This window comes from Pezoporus wallicus, unplaced genomic scaffold (assembly GCF_028554395.1).
Source record: "Pezoporus wallicus isolate ANWC-B61680 ecotype Strahan unplaced genomic scaffold, APGP_CSIRO_Pwel_v1 contig_5261, whole genome shotgun sequence".
NCBI classification, from domain to species: domain Eukaryota; kingdom Metazoa; phylum Chordata; class Aves; order Psittaciformes; family Psittacidae; genus Pezoporus; species Pezoporus wallicus.
In genome coordinates, this window is record NW_026642423.1 from 7,108,223 (window position 1) to 7,126,471 (window position 18,249).

The 18,249-nt window shown below is 38.6% G+C and overlaps 1 protein-coding gene and 1 long non-coding RNA gene across 5 annotated transcripts in view; one reads left to right on the plus strand and one right to left on the minus strand.

Moving 5' to 3' along the window:
• The window catches only part of MYLK (myosin light chain kinase), a 226,943-nt gene that overhangs the window by 94,222 nt on the left and 114,472 nt on the right, over positions 1-18,249 (minus strand). For 3 of the 4 annotated variants that reach the window (XM_057430189.1, XM_057430188.1, XM_057430190.1), the window contains 3 exons: positions 17,625-17,828; positions 16,364-16,498; positions 10,549-10,701 (listed from right to left, as the gene is read on the minus strand). In XM_057430189.1, coding sequence (XP_057286172.1) covers positions 10,549-10,701; positions 16,364-16,498; positions 17,625-17,828 — 492 coding nt within the window. The remainder of the gene's footprint in view (positions 1-10,548; positions 10,702-16,363; positions 16,499-17,624; positions 17,829-18,249) is intronic. The other variant, XM_057430191.1, reaches the window with a different exon arrangement.
• LOC130610369 (uncharacterized) lies at positions 708-6,460 on the plus strand. Its single transcript, XR_008975038.1, has 3 exons — positions 708-792; positions 2,546-2,683; positions 6,046-6,460. It is a non-coding gene; the product is annotated as an uncharacterized LOC130610369 (long non-coding RNA).

Here is an 18,249-nt window from a genome sequence, read left to right on the forward strand (position 1 = left end):
CTCTTCCTATTATGGTAATGCGCTCTAATCACCTATAGCCATTTAACCTCTGCCTCACCACTTACTACTTATTACTACTTGTTACTTTCAAGTAGGAGTTGGTTCACCTCTAAGAATGAAAAAGAATGTAAGGGTTAACACACAGCCATAGTGACTAAAAAAACCTGCACCCCAGGCAGTTCATTTTCTCCCTCCCTTTCCTTTTCCCAGTCAACTTCTGCTACTGCAGTGAGTTCCACACAGGTGGATCACATTAAAGCAATTCATGAGTAACATCAGAAAACGCTACATAGGGTGGCTTGATAAAACACAGGTACCTAACAATAACTTGTTTGCAGACTATGCAACTAGTGTATTTTACAGTAGCCTATAAAAGCTGCCAGAATTTTTTAAACCACAGTTGTTGGTTTCATGCAGGTTAAATCATGCAAGATAATACAGAAGATACCATGGTTTTCTCAAAGGCTGCTTACGGAGCACTGAATTCTCAAAGGCTCTTGTACAATGATGAGATCAAGAAGTTTAACAATTTTTGCAGAGATCTGTGGCCTGGCATAATACATAAGCCCAGCTGGGCATTATCTTGTAGCTGGTGGTCTCTGTCATTTCAACAGGCTTTCGATAAGGTGTTACACAGGGTGATGGATTTAAAAGTCCACCACAATGATCCCACTTACATAGTTCCTATGACTTTTTGCCTTTCCTCAGGCTTTAATATGCATGAATGTTGGGAAACAGCAAGTAATAATATGCACAGCTCAGTGGGAAACACAGTCCGGGACACCAGAAATAGTAAACAAAGCATTTGAAGGGTACCTTATATACCCACATATAGTTTCTACAAAGCAAAAGGAATGTAGACTTTTCCCACAGCATTGCCTTACCCCTAAGGGTTAATTTTTTTTGTTAGAAAGATAAGTATCCATATCTATGTTTTAAAAAGCCACTTAGTGCATTAAATCCACAGAGATTAAGGAGAATTTAAACTCTTCCAGTTTCTTACAAAAATACAGATTTTCAGCATATTTGGATGGCAATGTGAAAAGAGATATATTGCCTCTGATAGACAACTATTTCTATTAATCTTCTATTCTGTCTTCCTGCATTTGTGTAACCAACAGAAAGTTAATCTATCTACAGCGACCATATCACACATCTGTTTTTTCTAATAACCTGTATTAATAGAAATCTAAGGTGATAAAAATTACTTTTCTCAATCAAGGATTTATAGAGTCCTTACTTAAATTTAACCACCACATATCTGAAGACTGGAAATTATTGCAAGAGGAGTCTTAATGTTAGCTGTCGGCCTAAGCCAAAATACACTTGAATTTTGTCAAACCTAGATGTGGATTGGAACACAGTGCTTGAACACAATTGTAAACGTCTTTATATTGATAAGCAAGGGATTGTGTTGAGGGTGAATATGTAAAGGAAAAAGTGGAAAATTCATGCTGAATAGTTAACCTACTACAAATCAATTGTGCAATACACATGTAACAGCTTAACTGCAAGTGTACAACCAACCATTTACTTTCTAAGGTGGAAGATGTAAGGTAAACCTACACACTCGGACAGAAGGAAAAAAAGGATCAATAACCTCACTTTGGCGTTTCCATTTCCAGATATGATGTTAAATTTAGAGTGAAGAAGAACATCCAGATCAGGATGCAACTTTAAGAAGGTTTCCAAAGACTAACCTGGGTTTTACCTGGCCTGCAGTCAAAGAGTAGACATTTTACGGATATTATATATTCCAGTAAATTTTCTTGTTCATTTGCCTACCCAGATGAACTGAAGGCTTTTTAATGTGAGCTGCAGAATGCTGACATCTGTTGAAATATCATGACTTCAGATGCTCAAAACTGCACAGAATCAATCAATAACTGAGTTCAGAAGGGACCTCTGGAGATATCTAGTCCAGCCCCTGGCTCAAGAAGGGTCAGCTGCAGCACTGCATATGTACACGCTTTCAATGCAATAACTCAGCTGCACAAGATCAGAGTTACAAGTGGTTACAAGCCAAGAATATGCAAAGAATAGAAAATCTGCTGCCTTATGTTCAGAACTCTGCAAACAACTTGCAGTGTTTAGTCTTATAAGATATTTAATTATACTCGAGGAATCTTTGCCAGAATCATGTGGTTAACTGCCAAATAATGCCTACTCTGAGCAGTGCGAAAGGGCTGCCTCAGCAACATTTACCATTTATGGTATTTAAATATCATTTTGGCTCAGAGGCTAATAAGTCAAGTGAGCTGAGGAGAATGCTTAACTAAAAAGCTGTCTGAGCAAGCCCAGAGAGAGAAGCAGCAGATTCCACTAAAATTTCTCCAAGCAAGACTCAGGTTCACACACAATTCTTGAGCCTGAAAAGAGTTTCACATCTCCATGTATTTTCATTGTAAATAAATCCAGCTTTTACCAGATCTCATGTTAACAATGGTACCAACTCAAAAAATAACAGATTTTATAGAGCAGAAAATTGGTATTAGGGCACTTGTCTCATCTTTCTTTCTTCCTGTAAAGTATTTTTCTGTCTCAGGCCTGAAGTAGTACGGTCAAAATATTTTCTACAAGTTTTCCAAGAATTACAAACTTGATTTATGCTGGCATAAAAAAATATGAGACCTGTATGCTCTTAAGACATGTAGGGATATTTCTGCTTTATTAAAGACCTCAGGTTGGTATGCCATTTTGCAAACTTAGGTCATGAGAACTGGATGCTTAATAGCTTATCAGTGCTTTTTATACATCTACCTCCCATCATTTATTTCTGCAGTTATAACCTGTATTTTGTAAATGGAAGGCATGTTTTAATTATCCTGAGGAGATGCTGTCACTGAAAAGCAGGGAGAAGTCTGGATGCAGTACCTCCATTACATGCCTTGCATTACACAGAAAAACTGTTAACGTAAGACTGACAATCATTTAAGCCTGTTCTAGTCAGGATGGTTAGGGATATACAAAGGAGGCTGAGTTCTACTTTACCCAATCTGGCATTCTATTTATTTTACTGCAGGGTAGTCTTCCAGCCCTATCGTGCAGCTCCATGTAGGCTCCTTCTTTCCCGAGTCTTTCCCTCTGTATGGGGTATCACTAGGTCATCAGCATTTTAACCTGTTTTGTCTGCTCTAGTTTGTTCTTCAACCCGCAGCATTTGAAAGAGATGCCACCCCAGAAATCCCACTATCAAAAGGCTGGCTACACCAGTTAGAATCATGATTTGGGAGAAACAGGCAGAATAGAACAGGCTGTTTCAGCTGGCAGGGACTTACAGTGATCATCTAATCCAGCTGCCTGACCAGTTCAGGACTGACCAGAAGTTAAAGCATGCTCTTAAGAGCATTGTCCAAATGCCTCTTAAACACTGACAGGCTTGGGGCATCAACTACCTCTAGGAAACTTATTCCAGTGTTTAACCACCCTCTTGGTAAAGAAATTCTTCCTAATGTCCGGTCTAAACCTCCACTGGGCACAGCTCTGAACCATTCCCACGTATCCTAGCAGCGGATACCAGGAAGACGGGATCAGCACCCTCCCCTGCACGCACTTGTAAAAAATCTCCATGCAGAGAGCAGGGGACAGAGATACGAAGTAGCCAGCTGAGTTCACAGCGGATCATTCTGCAGTCGGCTGGCCAAACAGTGACAGCCTTACTGCGATTTTTTGCAGCAGAAGTGGTGCTTGCATTTGCCTTCAGAACTGTCTGACTTATTAATGACTACCTCTGTTATTTGCATCAAGCAACTGCTCTTTTGTCACTATCACTAACAGCAACTACATGGAAGGTCTGAGCACATACACCTGCTAAATCCATTTTTAAGGCAGCTCAGTTGGCCCACAGCTAACGCATTCACCAACCAGCATTAGATACTGACTAGTATCTGGTCTGACATGGAGAACTGCAAAAAAGGTGCTTCATTTTATGATAGATCAAGCCAGGTTAGCTCTGCAGTGAAAATGTGCATAGTGCTGAAGCAGAATTTCACCTTCACATGTACATTCTCAATGTTTTATGCAGCTGCCCAGGCATAATTTGACTTAATTGCAGTGCATCATGATGTATAGAGATACCACTTCCATTAGGAAAAAACTGGGCTGTGCATGAGCTGCAGAAGCACAATAGGAATGGGCAATCACATAAAGTGCAAGTGTTTGCTGAGGTTGCCACTGATATAAAAAGTTACATCTCCAACAGTCCTTCCTTTCTTCCTCTGGCAAATCCACATTGGCAACAGAATAGTTACCTGTGGTAGTATTTAAATAGTTCTGCTCACTCTGTTGAGTGAGTTAGGAAAAGGATGCTGTACTAAGCATGCTGTTAAGGAACCCCTCAAATCAGATAAATAAGACTCAGTTTGAGAGCAAGGATACATTTGAAGTTAGACTAGTATAAAGAAAAAAAAGAAAAAAATACAGCAATATTATGAAGTTGGTGTCAAACTGGAATTGTAAAGCAAGACGTGTTTGGCATTGATGTCCAGAAAAGATACGGTACTTCTAGTACGGCATTGTTTGTGGTCAATTGTCTCTTCTTGATGAATTTATATTAAAAATACCTCAAAATAAGACATTATCCTGAAACCACTCCTCCCCCCCCCCAAAAAAAAAGCCCCACCCCAAAAGACCTTCCCAAACCCCCCCAAAACTGGTAAATTCCAGCATGGGGACCCTGGGCTTTTCTTATCAGCTTTGTTTTCAGTTTGGTTGGCCATACTAGCTTCAGCACTCTACGCTGCAACCCAGTTAGATGCTTGATCAACACTCTGAAGTTTTTAAGACTAATCTGAAGAAACCAAAAACACTGTCCGCATGTTTGCTCCTAAATCCAAGAGAAATTAATAGAAAGAAACAAAACTCGCACTAACAGAAGTGCGAAATTACCTTTTTAAAAAAGCAAAAAAAGTAGACACAGCTATATCCTTAGAGTCTGTCTTATGGCCTCTATAATTTTAATTCTAACATTGAGAAACAACTTGCTTAAAAATGTATGTCACCCTTTGATTTGTAGCTTGAAGTCAAACATCAATCCTACAGGTACTTTACCATTTGTGACTCTTGCTTTGCCTAAGTATGAGGCACTAGAGACAAAAAGCTTAGATGTTAAAACAGGACACTTCTAGTACTTAGCCATTTTACCTGTGACATGGGTTTTTAATTGTTGCATAATCACTCTACTGACTAAATTTTTCTTTTCTGGTAAATACATCTGATGTATCATTAGACTGATGTATCATCATAACTGATGGTACATAAATGACTAAAACGTGCATTTGCCCTTTATCGTTTGTTTCACAATATTTGCACACCAGCGCTGGGCTTTGATACATTCAAGTTAACGTAGTAATCATGGGAAAGAACATCAGTGAAGCTGGCTTGGAAGTCAATTCACAGAAGTCACATAAGCTGGAAGAATTCATAGCTACATGAGAAAATGAATGCAGACAGAAATGATATTCAGTGTCAGAAACCAAGTCAATTTTCCTCCAGGAAAACAAATGCTACATCTGACTCTCAGATGCTTTGGGACCAATTTTCAGTGATCAATTCTAACTAGGGCTTCCTCCCATCCTCCAGCTTGCCTACCTCAAACCCACCTGCTCAACAGTCATTTCTGGAGAGTTTTATAAATTTAGCTAATCCTATGAGATAGCTTGATGGCTGACGGTTTGAGTTCCCATTAGCTAATCCACATCAGCTGCTCTTGGAAACATTCTGTGGGGTAACATCATGCCCATGCTTTCAGAATTACTCAGGCATATATTAAGTTACCAGTTTTTTATATATATTTTGATGACTTCCACTTTACATCTGAAACTTAAGAGCATTATAGAATTCGGCAATCCAAGCTCGGATAGTTTGCCCCTTGGCCAATGCAGGGCCATTCTGAAGGCTGTTACAATAACCATCTGGTTTCTGTCATTCTGGTACATCTGTTCATGGCCCTTGATTGCGTCACAGTTGAGAAGACCATAAGATGTAAGGTGGAGGGGTTTTCTTCTTTCTTTTCTTTTTAAAATAAACATTTTTTTTTTCTGTCAGCATCTCATTTAACTTCTGCGTCATTCTGCAAGCACTCATCTCTCATTTGCACCCAAAATTTGTTCCCCTTTTACTGGAAATGATTTATATCGAGAAGATGTCTTTAGAGAACATAATTTATATTGATGGCACAAATCCTATATTATTAAAAGGTCCCATGCATGTTTTGCTTTTGCTCTTCATTTTGGGTCTGTAGTGGCATTGTGGCTCATGTTTGGTGCTGAGGTGCTGAAAGAAGACAAATAAAAAAAAAAAAAAAGAACTTTAATCTTACAAGCTGTTAGCGACCCATAGGGAGTGCTCTGAACTAAGAACTTGGGAACATTATGGAAAGCACTGGAGCAGAGTTTCTTTGATGCTCATGACAGCTTACCTCTGACCTTTCAATACCATAATGAAAAACCCCTCCCTTTCACTTAATCCTCTGAGGCTAATTCTTACATAGCCAAGAGGTTCCACCAGGTTACTGGTTCAAAATGCCACTTGGACATTTGAAAAGGATAGACTTGTATATTTTGGAAAGTCTTCTATAGTCCTTTCCATTTATGTAATGCTTGAAATACAGCAAAATGCTTTCACATGAATAGTGACTTTTAAAAGCTGTTGCAAATATTTAATGGCTGTAGGCAAGTAAGATGTCATACTTCATTTACCTTAGGCAGAAATATATATATCAGAGAAACAAAGCTGTAGCCTCTTAATTAAGTCTTGAAAGAGAGGTTGCTTATTGGAGAGATAACCTTCTTTGAAAGATTAATGTCTAAGGGAGGTCATTCTGAGATAGAAAGAAAAACAACACATAACCTAAAGACAGCATCTCTTATGACTAGAACAAAAGACTCCTACCTGAAAGCCTTTCTTCCACCTGGTTATATTTTATGGTCCCACACACACCAGAAGGAAGAGTGACAGGAGCAAAATTAACTGGTTTCCCAGAAAGCATCTTCCTTCACTGCTCTGATAAACTGGTTACAGCAGGGACTCTGACAGGCTTTCAGGTGACTCTAATCTGCTCGTCCAATGATCAATGAGTGCCTACAGTAATCGGATTGGAAGGAATACAGGCTTCCCAACATAGACACTTATGCTGGGGAGGCTGCACTAAAACAAACAAACAAACAAAAAAGTGTGAACAGAAAGCAGGGGATGGGAAAAAGGGGAACAGATGTGAAGTCAGGAAAGTGCACTGCTGCCAGGGAGGGAGAAACAAGGTCAAAAGACAATGAACCAGAGTAGCAGTATTTGTTGAATAGTATTTGCTCACCAAGAGAGGCAGTATTAGGCCTCTATTCAAAAAAGCAGTGAAGGCATTTGTTAAGCTGGATTTTCAAAGAAGTACTGCTCATTCTCTGTAGTTCATCTCTACCTGTATATCATCTGTAAGAAACTGCTGTCACAGGAAGGTAGCTGTGAGGATTCAATTTAGTCTACTTAGTCTTTTACAAGCCAAATTTAGCTTCACCTTGATTAACTTAAGATTCTCCATTGACTACCTAAAGGATCCATCCCAATTTACGCAGCTATCAGATCATTTAAGTGACCTGAAGATATTATTTTCTTGTCTCAAAAAAACAGAAGACTGTTTATTTTGATTTTTTTTTTAATACCATTGCATTTCTTATGCCCCATCCCATATGAAGTGTAGGACTTTTTTGACACAGTGCCAAAAACCTCCTACAAACAGCTAAGTACCTTCAGTGTTTTTCATGCAAACCAAAGGAAGGACTGAGGTTGCTCAGTACTAGGCAGAATTAATAACAAGGAAGCAAGAGACAACCACAAATTAATCTGAGACTGATGGGTTAGAAGGAATGCTATGCCCCAGTAAGCCTAGCTAGTACGCAGAGCCCAATGCAAAGAGTACTGAAAGTACTTGAAAAAATCCCCCTCCTTGTGTTTAGCAGGACTTGGAACAGTAGTTCTTTATGGGGCAAAGAGCCTTTAAAATGTTGTTTCCTACAATAATCCCACAAAAGGAAATTCCCCTTGACAAAAACAAAGCAATAGATCTTCTAAAGGGCAAAGAATGTACAAAAGATGATCAGAAAACATAACATGTGGGCAGATAGCACCTGTAATCTACTAGCAGGTTTAAGTATCATCTTGTACTACAATTCATAACATCTGGCTTATGTTATGGCCGTGTTTTTTTTCTTTGAACAGTTTCTCACTGTCTTGCTGCCAGGATGTATTGGACTTTTCTGAGTTATCTGTGAGCTTGATTTAATTCAGAAGGTGGAGCTTTTTGCCTTTAAAAAGAAAACTGAGTTTTGCTGCTAAGACAGACAATTCACTTCATGTAAAGTTTCCCCAACAATCACAGCAGAGATGCTCCTCCATGAGACACTTTCTGTGTTAGGACAGCAAAGCCAAAAATGACAATATGAAGTGAAATGTTGACCCAGACAGACTAAGAGATGTGTCCAAGGACCACAGTAACAAGTTAAGGAAAAGCTGGCACTAGTCTGATACTGATGATGCGCCAAGAACATCCATTCCTTCTTAAATACAAATGACTTTTCACATAAAAAAGGAAAATATTTCTCTAGCAATGAATGAACAAACTGAGCACTGCATGGAACCTGAAAACCTTAAATAATTTTGGAGACAAAAAGGAACTGCAGAGAGATGGGTTACAATTCAGAATCAGATTTTACAAACTTTATTCCAAACATCAATGTCTGGTTAAGAGAGGATTTTTGAAGCTTTCTCTTATTTCTGCACATATACTGATTTCCTGCTGTAATCTGTGTTCAGAAGCTGATCATTTAGAGAAGCCTTAGCAGCATCATTCAGAGACTCAGAAAACTTTAATGCAATATTATTGCATTATTGGTCTGATGGAAAAGATGTATGAATAGAGAAGAAATTTGGAAATCATGAAGGCAAATCCATATTGATCTGAGTATTGGAGCAAGTTACTGCAATCCTCATGGCAGCAGGGATATAATGAGTTTTAGGGAGGAAGTGGAGGGGACAGCTAAAGCTGTAAAAATGAACACATGCTTTTACAGCCGGTCACGCATGCTTTTAATTCTGTTTTTGTTCTTCCCTGCACACTCCGTAACTCCCAGAAAATAGAATGAGATGCAAAATAAAGGCACTAACTCTGCATAATAGTGGCAATGCAGCTTCCTAGCCCCAGACTAGCTAAAGTACAGGAGGAATCCAACTCACAACAGCCACTACATAGCCTTAAATAGCTCAGCAGAGTACACAAGCCCCGGGAAAGACGAGGTCACCATTGCTCCCACGTTAACATTGTGTGTCAAGCCTAAAATAACTCAGAAATTGTTAGCAAGACAGGGGCTGTCTTTTTGGTTTCTGTGTCCCAGTGAAGAATCAGCAGGTCCCATGTCAAAGACAGCTCCCTTGAGGTGGAGTGCTCTCAATTGGCCCTGAGCTAATTCAGATGAAATGCTTCAGCGAAATTATAAATGACAGCTTTGAGAACAGATTAGTTTCAGGCTTATTTTAAATCAATGTTTTCCTACTTTATGCCTTTTTTTTTTTTTTTCAGAGGGGGAAGAGGAGAGCAATGAAGGTATGACTTCATTTCCAATTTGGTAATCAAGAATTAACTCATAGGTCTACCAGAACTGGTTTGTTTTCACTTTAAGCTTGTCTAGCGTTTCAAGTGGATCCATACAGACAGAATAAGGGCAGGCATATCACTCAAGTGATGTAGACAAATAGCACAGAACATTGGCAAATGAAGACAGTCTTGGGATCCAAGGCATCAGGGTGTGTTTCTCATGAAGCTGCATGTGTAAATTTGGGGCAGATATTACTTGGTCATAGAAAAATGGAATAGTTCCCTTGGCAGCTGTCACTCAGCAGTCTGTTGGACAGGCAGTGCCAAACTATTATAACTCCAGGAAAAAAATCATTTGCAGATGTCAAATACCAAATACAGGCTGCATTGCAGAGAGAGGGGGAGTCTGAGGGAGAAGGACTGTAGAAGGAGGGAACTGATCATCTCCAGGCTATAATGAAATGCCTGTATAAGCTGATGCCAGGTGAGATTTTTAAGAATGAAGACCATAATACCGATTGATACTACCTCACTCTTCAATTTATCCGTGGGATTCTGCCATCTCTTGTCTGCACTGTGATCTCTGGTCTTCTAGACTGTGTTTGTACAGATCCCAGTGCAGAATTATGGCTTTCATGGACTTGCTTTTCTTGGAGCAGCGACATCCTTTCCTACAATGGAACGCCTCTTCCAAAACTTAACCTTATTGCATTGTACCACACTAAGCCCTTCTTGGTAACATCCAAGCATTAACACCATTTCCTGAAAGATGCATATCACTTCTCATTTCACAGTACTAAAACATTTAAGTTGCAGACACCTCCAAGGGAAGAAAAGGTACCCAGCTGACAACAGAAAAAACTTAGAATCCTCTTATAATCACCTTTGTTAAGGATCCAAGACTAAAAAAAAATATAAGAAATACTGTGGCTATCTTTGCAGTAATAACAACAGGCTGAGATATTTACCTTTGACTGTGACCTGAGCACTGCAAGATGCCTGTCCTGTGCTGTTTTCAGCCAGACAGGTATAAATGCCATCATCTTCTGGTAGGGCATCTTGGACAGTCAATTTTGCAAGTCCATCTTCAAAAGTGGAATGGGCATACTGAATTGGCTGATCTGAAGACAGAAAGGAAGAGAATTGTCTTAATACATTAGACTTAAATTTCAAAAGCACTTCAGTGAAATCTGGGTGTCTAACCCCAGCTAGTATATTGAAGTGCAGAGCCAAATCCCACTCTCTGGTGCACAGTCACTGCTCTCTAGTGACTACAAACTGCAGCATTCCAAGCACAAAGCAGGAAACGATTGTCAGAAAGACTTTGCCATTAGGTTCACTGGGTGCTAGCTTGAGTAGCAGCAAGAGGAGAAAATTTTAGCTTTGTATTTTGAATAGATTCCCTTTCAGGTGGATAAGAAATGTCTAGTGTATTTGTTTCAGAAATTGTATCCATCTTGTACTTGGCCTGAAACTAGATATTAGGATTATTGTCTAGATGTGCAAAACCTGTTGGGCATGGAGAAGCACTTGAATTTGTCCATTAAATAGTTCTTAGTGGAATACATTCCAAGAGAGACAGTAAAATCCACAATGGAGTCAAAAGGCTGACAGGCTGATTTACACAAGCAGTCAATCTACACTACAGTACTTACAGTCTGGTAAGAGACAGATACAATCTGATCAATGGTGACATGACTATTAAAGAAGTTCATTTTAAGAAACTGGTTCCTTGAACTGCTTTGGAACAGGCTTAAAGGCTAGTGTAGATGATTAAAGTTGCCTTGCTGTTCTTTCAGGAACTGTTTTCAATCTCAACCTTGCTTTCTGAAATGCTTCTTCAATCTGTTTTCCCAATATTAAATAGTTTCCACTACTGACTCATCACTGGTTGCTCTCCCAGTGTATGCAATGCTTAAGAAGGCCTGCTATCTGTGTATAAACACCATGCTGGAAAAAAGAAATTAAGGTCATCTAAAAGAAGAAGGTGAAACTGCAGAGAAATTGTGTAGGACTGAATCAAAGACCTCTGCCACTTGTGAAATCTTGGTCAAAGAAAAGATCAAAATTTTGTTTCATTTACAAAATCATTTTAAAGGATTAGGACAAAAGCTCTATGGTTTCTAAGAACCAGCTTTGCACTATGACTAGGATAAATTAAATGATGGGACCAATTTTTCTCATATCCCAGATTTTCAACACTGGGAAACTCAGAAGGCAGTCATTATCTATGCACTATCTATCTGCATACAAAGTTTCATTCTGAAATACAAATGTGACAAAATCAGCATTATCCAATACATTAAAAAATACAATAGCTGTTATTTTTCCTTTATTTAAAGTTCATCTGTTTTTTAAAATAGCAAATTTTCTACCACATGAAAAACTGGACTGACTAATTGAGTGTTTGGAAGACTCCAATTTCATGATAAACTCTCTCCACCTTCTTCACAGGTCACATATTCTTATTACTGGTTCCTTTGAGCTCCCTTTCACTCAGTTACACACAGACTGTTGTAACTATTAGGTCTAAAGTTGTGGGAATTACATTACATTCAAATGTATACATGTAGAGCTAAAGCAGGCAAAGTTTTCTGTAAGAGGACATGGGGCAATGGACTGCTTTCCTGGTCTGACTGTAGAGTATAGAACATGAGAGGGATCCTATATGGGATTCTGACATTGAATCTACTGATGGTGTCTAATGATGCTGTGATGATAACCATATCAGAAATATACTCAGAATAAACACCATAACATCAAAACCAGAATGATGCCTTTTAATTTCTGTTTTAAATAAGAAAATGATTAGGCTAAGTGTTCTGTGTGGAAAAAGAAAATGTGATCTCCTTCACTGTGTCTGCAAATTTTGTCAGGGCATCCTATTTTTCCCTCCAGCTCCCAATAAAACTCTGACTATTTTTTTAGCACTACTAACAAAATAGTGAATTCAAAGAAGAGCCTTTTCATAAGACCTCAGAAAACAAATATAAATATATCAGCCCTGAGGAATAACCTGCAGCAAGATTCTAAGTTATGACCATTATACTTTTATTTTGATCTAATAAAAACAACTCTCACGGTAGTGAAATGTTCCCTTCTCCAGAGGCAAAACAGTCAAATGCCCATGACAGCTTGGCAACAGGAACAATAACAAAAAATACCTTTCTGCTGCTATGTTATACCAGAAGAAAGAAAACTTTCCCCTGGCCCATTTATTAAAAGCTCTCTGGGCAGATCAGAAAGCTCTCCTAAAACCAAACACAATTCAGAGAATTGTTATGTTAAAGTCCCGGTCATACTCTCTTTAAAAGAAACTCAGCAGAAAGAGGTTCAATTCATCTCAGGAAAAAAAAAACAACACACACAAAGAAAGCAATATGAAAAGAAAGATATCTAAAATACAGTCATATAGGCCTTTTTCCTGCAATTTAAAAAGAAGTTACCAAAAAAGCAATTAAAGAAGCTAAAGTAAGTCGGAGTTAAATGTTGAAGTATTGCCACAGAGAGCATGTATAACTTGTTGATAAGGCTTTGGCGAGGTCACAACTAAAATACAAGAAGTTTACTTTCAAGGAATTTGCTGGTAAATCCGTGAAAATTCAGAAAGGAAGTTAAAATAAAAGGCTGATTGAGAGCAACAGGACAAACAAACCATCTTGGAAAAGTTGGAAAAAAACTTTAAATTATTAAAATAGACAAAAAAGTATAAGAAAGAAACTGAAGATGGTAGAGCTGCAAAGAAGAGCAAGAGTTCAAGTGCTCTTATTTGTGCAGTGTCTTTGAATATGAATAAAACTACTCATCATGGATGCTATTTTCTGTCTTGGTTGACCTGAAAGAGAGGTCAATCTATATAATGGCTTGGAAGATGTTTTAAATTTACATGCAGTCAGAGCTGGTAAAAATGCTCGGCACTTAAAGTAGTACTTGTTTGTAACATTGTGCAAGAAGTTACTGCAAGTCTTTTAGTTTTCAGACAGTATGGATCCTCAGAGACTGTGGGAAGGCAGACTGGACAACATACTGTTTGGTAGCAAGCGCTGTTTCTCAAAACAGCCTTCTGTTCATGTCTCATGTGATCTGATAACTTGGTCTTTACATTTGTTATTTCACTGGAAAATAGATACTTTTCTGACTATTCCTTAAAAAAAAAACAATTCTAACTTGTTATCATTGTCATGCTTGGAAGAAAATTTGCATTTGACATTCTCTTTTGAACTTTACATATCTGGTCCAATATAATTTTTATTTCAGTGGAGTTTTGCAAAACTGCTATATTTTGAACAGTAGTGTGATTGCTCTCAGCAAATTATTTTTTTCTATGCCATACCTTATCAGTTGTGAACGTAAAAAGCTTTGTGTTCCAAAATGGACTGCAGATTGTGACGCACCTTTTTAAAACAAAATTTCTCTGCCTGCCTCAAATTATATACTGTGAATATACTGCTTTCTTCATATGGCCAGTTGATGAAAAACTCACTCCATCATGTAATTTTGCCAAAAGCATTGTTATGCCTAGCTGGAGTAATATTTCAGGACCAGAAACACAACTTTCTCTTCTATTTGGTAATGGATATAAATATGAGAAGTTTGTAGTATTTACCTAGCTAGTAGACAGGAAGGAAATGTTTGCATTCAAAAGAGTATTACAATAGCCAGTTTGATCCTTAGGTAAAATAATAACCCTAGGAGTGTACTTGGAATTATCAGCATTAAATAACTGTTTATAATCCATTCAAGTTTGTATCAGAATAGTATATAAGCAGTTATGTATCACAATCAGATGCAAGACAGAAAAGCATTAAATTAAAGTGGTATGTTTTAGGATTTTGAAATAAAAGCAGTGTGTTTATTTCTGTAGAGTAGTATATGATGTCCCTAATCTTTATTACAGTTTCTTATGCTTCTGTTAAACTCATCACTGCCTTTTGATTTAAGAGCAGAGTTAATGCACTGCCTTTCACATACAGAACCCTAATAGTTGGAAATCCAGCTTATCTGAAAAAAAAAAAAACAACCAAAAAAACCCAACCAAAACCAATCCAACAAACAAATCACCCACTTTTACCTCCTTGTGATATTGATCCAACTACAATTAGAAGCTTAGATACAGTATAAACATGGCTATACCTGAATAGGGGCAGACTTATTTGAGAATAATGAGAAGAAAGGTCAATGCAGAACAAACATGCTGGAAAAAGGCAGGGGGCACAGTGCTTACTCAAGGACTACATGCTGCTTATTGATCTGTAAGGTGACACTGTATCTATGCCTGATGAACTGTAATACAGTCATTTGAGACAGACAACTGAGTATACTACATCATTCAATAACTAAGGGAACCCTCTTCCAGGGTATCCTCTGTGAGCAGGGGATACCCTTGGAACATGCAGATTAAATGACTGACCCTGTGGGTCAGACTTGCTCCTTCTGGGTGGCAAGACACAATTCTTGCATAGCAAAACAGTGATTCTACTCATGTCTGCAAAGGAGAAACTGCAGAGTAGCCTTCAGAGGGAAAAACAAATTACTTCCAATGGGACAGTGTCAGAGCCTTTACTCACATGTTTCATGTTGTAAATAAATCAGTGGTCTTTCTATTCTAGACATGGGACTACTGGGAAGGGGAACAGAGCAGGCTGTGGGAACATACCAATCTCAAGGTTACAGTTCATTTAGCCAGGCACCTTTTTCAATTACTCCATTTACTCTGAGTAGGTAAAGAAAATCTAAGATCATGCACAAACACTTAATTTCAAAGCAATCCTGAAAGAAACATCTTTATGGCAAAGCATGTTATTCTTTGTCTTCAAATCATACAGACACACAAAGACAGATAGCCTGAGAGAGTCCATGAAAAAATCAATTGCACTTCAGGAGTAACAGAGGTGATCACAGGTTAAGCTGAATAAATCTGTCTAGTGTTTAAGATATATGGCTTTAAACAGATAAAGTCCTCAGTCAAAGGGTGTAGTCCATGGATCTCTGAAATAATTTGGAATCTTAGCAGAAGGCTGATAATTGGTCCAGCTCTGATACTGAGGAGGGACTGTTAAGGAAACCTGCATGTTCAGTTGTGTAAAATAGGACAGGGTAGGACATTACTCACCTTGATAAAAGTAAAACAGACTTTACTTATTTTTTTTCTTTTCTTTTTGTAAGCTTTGAGCAAGTTTTAGAATCTTAAGAAACATATTTCTAGTAGATAAACAACCAGAAAAGCTGTGATTTAAAGATCTTGGGGACATAGCTGCTAATACCAATGACCTGCCCAGCTAATGGAAGGATGGAATCGCTATGAATTTCCTTCCTGCCATAAAGAGTGATATACTGCACCTATTTTGCTTAGAACCTTTTATCCCTACAGGATCATTATGCCAACCCGTTCCTCTTAAAGCCGAAGCTAGTGCCAAAGGAGTGGGGGTAGCACAGGATTCAGCATACAGTAGCAGCACAGGCGTTGCTGCAGCGGCGTGGAGAGCTGCGTTTCACAAAACCCAGGAGACCCAGCCTCGTACAATCTTGTCACCAGAGTCCCCTGCTGGACCTCCTGGAAAACTGCAGCAAGACAGAAAACTGCTCAAGAAAACCACTTTTCGTTCATATTATTTGCATATAAACTGAGTTTCTTCCAATATTCTCGTGCATTATACTACGGTGATTTAGAGTGCTTTTTGCAGTATCCACAGCCTTGCTATGTGCCGATGAGAGTGACATTTCAGACTCTGGGTGTACGTTAAGTGCTTGCATGCAAGTATTGCAGACCAGGAGATTCCTTACCATTGAGAAGCCATGTGATCTGAGGCACAGGTACGCCTCCTACACAGCACTGCAGCACAAAGTCTTGCCCTTCACTCACAGTGCATCCTTTCAAGACACTGGAAAAGCATGGAGCAAACTCTTGAACTTTGGGACCTTTAAAACCAAAATGAAAACAGTTCCTTTAACCCAAATTGACAAAATTATCTTTTCCACTTAGTGACTATTTCTAGGTATGCTTAGGTGACTTGACTGGGCTAACCATGGTGAAGTGCTTTGTGGGGGAACAGAAATCATTCTAAGCAATAGACTGGGTTAGCAAACTAAAAATCTTTCTAAGCAATGGAAGGGGTTCTTCTATAATCTACAAGGAAGGCATTGACAGCCATCAGCATGTATCTTAAGCAGTCATTTTCTATGCCAGATTCCACCATTTGCAGCCAATCACTAGGAGTGCATGCAACATATTACCAGAGAGCTCAGTGCAAAGAACAGAAAGGATAATTCCTCTCTTCCCTTGTCTGTCTTCTCACAGTCCCTCTCCCAAAATTCCCTTGTCTGGCAGTGAAAGAGGGTGGCTTGAGGACACAGTTTACAGGTCTCTCATGAGACAGAGAGAAAATATCTTGGTTTAACCTCAGGCACAGCATATAGAAAAACACTGCAAAACCATGATCATAGCTCCAGGACAAAATGTAAAGCCAGGTGTAAAGATTAGAATTGAAGATAAGATTTGCTAAGAGGCAAACAAATCCTTTAGCCAGACCAATAAGACAGTGTCTTCAAGCTCAAAATAATTTGTCTCTGGGAGGTGTGTTAAATTTAGCAGAATGCAATTCTCATTCCTTCACTTTTCTTCTTTCCCTCTTTACTGCAAGGATTGGTTTGTGCTTACAAAACGCTTCAGATACACAGTGTCCTATAGAAATGCTAAGCAACTCCAAAAGAACTAAATGCAGAAAACTAACAAAACTTTGGCAACCTGTATTAAATACAAGCATTAATAGAAAACCTCAGTGGAGAACAAACCTCCCTGTGTACAAAGCATTCCATGAGATGGCTTTATCTATAAAACCAACAAAACTAAAAGGTCAGAAGGGAAACTGATGCAGAAAATGTCTTGCCAGCTATTACATACCACATTATTCACAGAGCTAAGAATCAGAATTAACCTGCATTGAGAAGTCGTAATAGAAATGATGTAGTCATCACCACCTGACAGCTTAGAAAAGCCCAGCCACAGTTTCCAAAGTGCAGATGGGGTTACAGAGAGTTTACTTACTTCTGACAGTTAACAACCAGCTGGTGGAAGTCTGGCCTGTGGGGCTGAAAGCTGTACAACTGTATGATCCACTGTCCCCCAAACAGGCTTTCTTTAGCCATAGGCAGTGAATTCCATCTTCTTCATATATTTGGACATTTTGTCCAGCTTTAATAGTTTCACCCTCTTTGAACCACTCCACGTCTGGTTTTGGTTTCCCTGAAACTAGACAATCAGGTATTTGAATTTTTAGGAACAGGTATTCCCCTTAGTGTAATTCCATTGTTTGCTTTAGTATAAATTAGGTATGATTTACACATACAGAATTATATAACCTTAATGAGCAAATGATACAGAGAACTTTCTTTTAAAAAATGGTTTGATATTTCTAATTTTCCAAAACCTCTAGGCCGGTCCATCTTCTTCTAAAATAACAAGTAATTAATAACTTGAAAAAACCCAAGCACTTCTATCTGAAAGTAGTTCCTCTGAAAGTCACAGACAAATAGATGTGATGAAATATTACAGCAGAAAGAAATTTCTCCCCATTCCTTCCTACCCTGCTAAACCAGTTTCTCTCACCACCTAGCAGAACTTCACAATCCATCGTACCTGCCACTGAGGCTGTTTATTGTGACTATTCAGC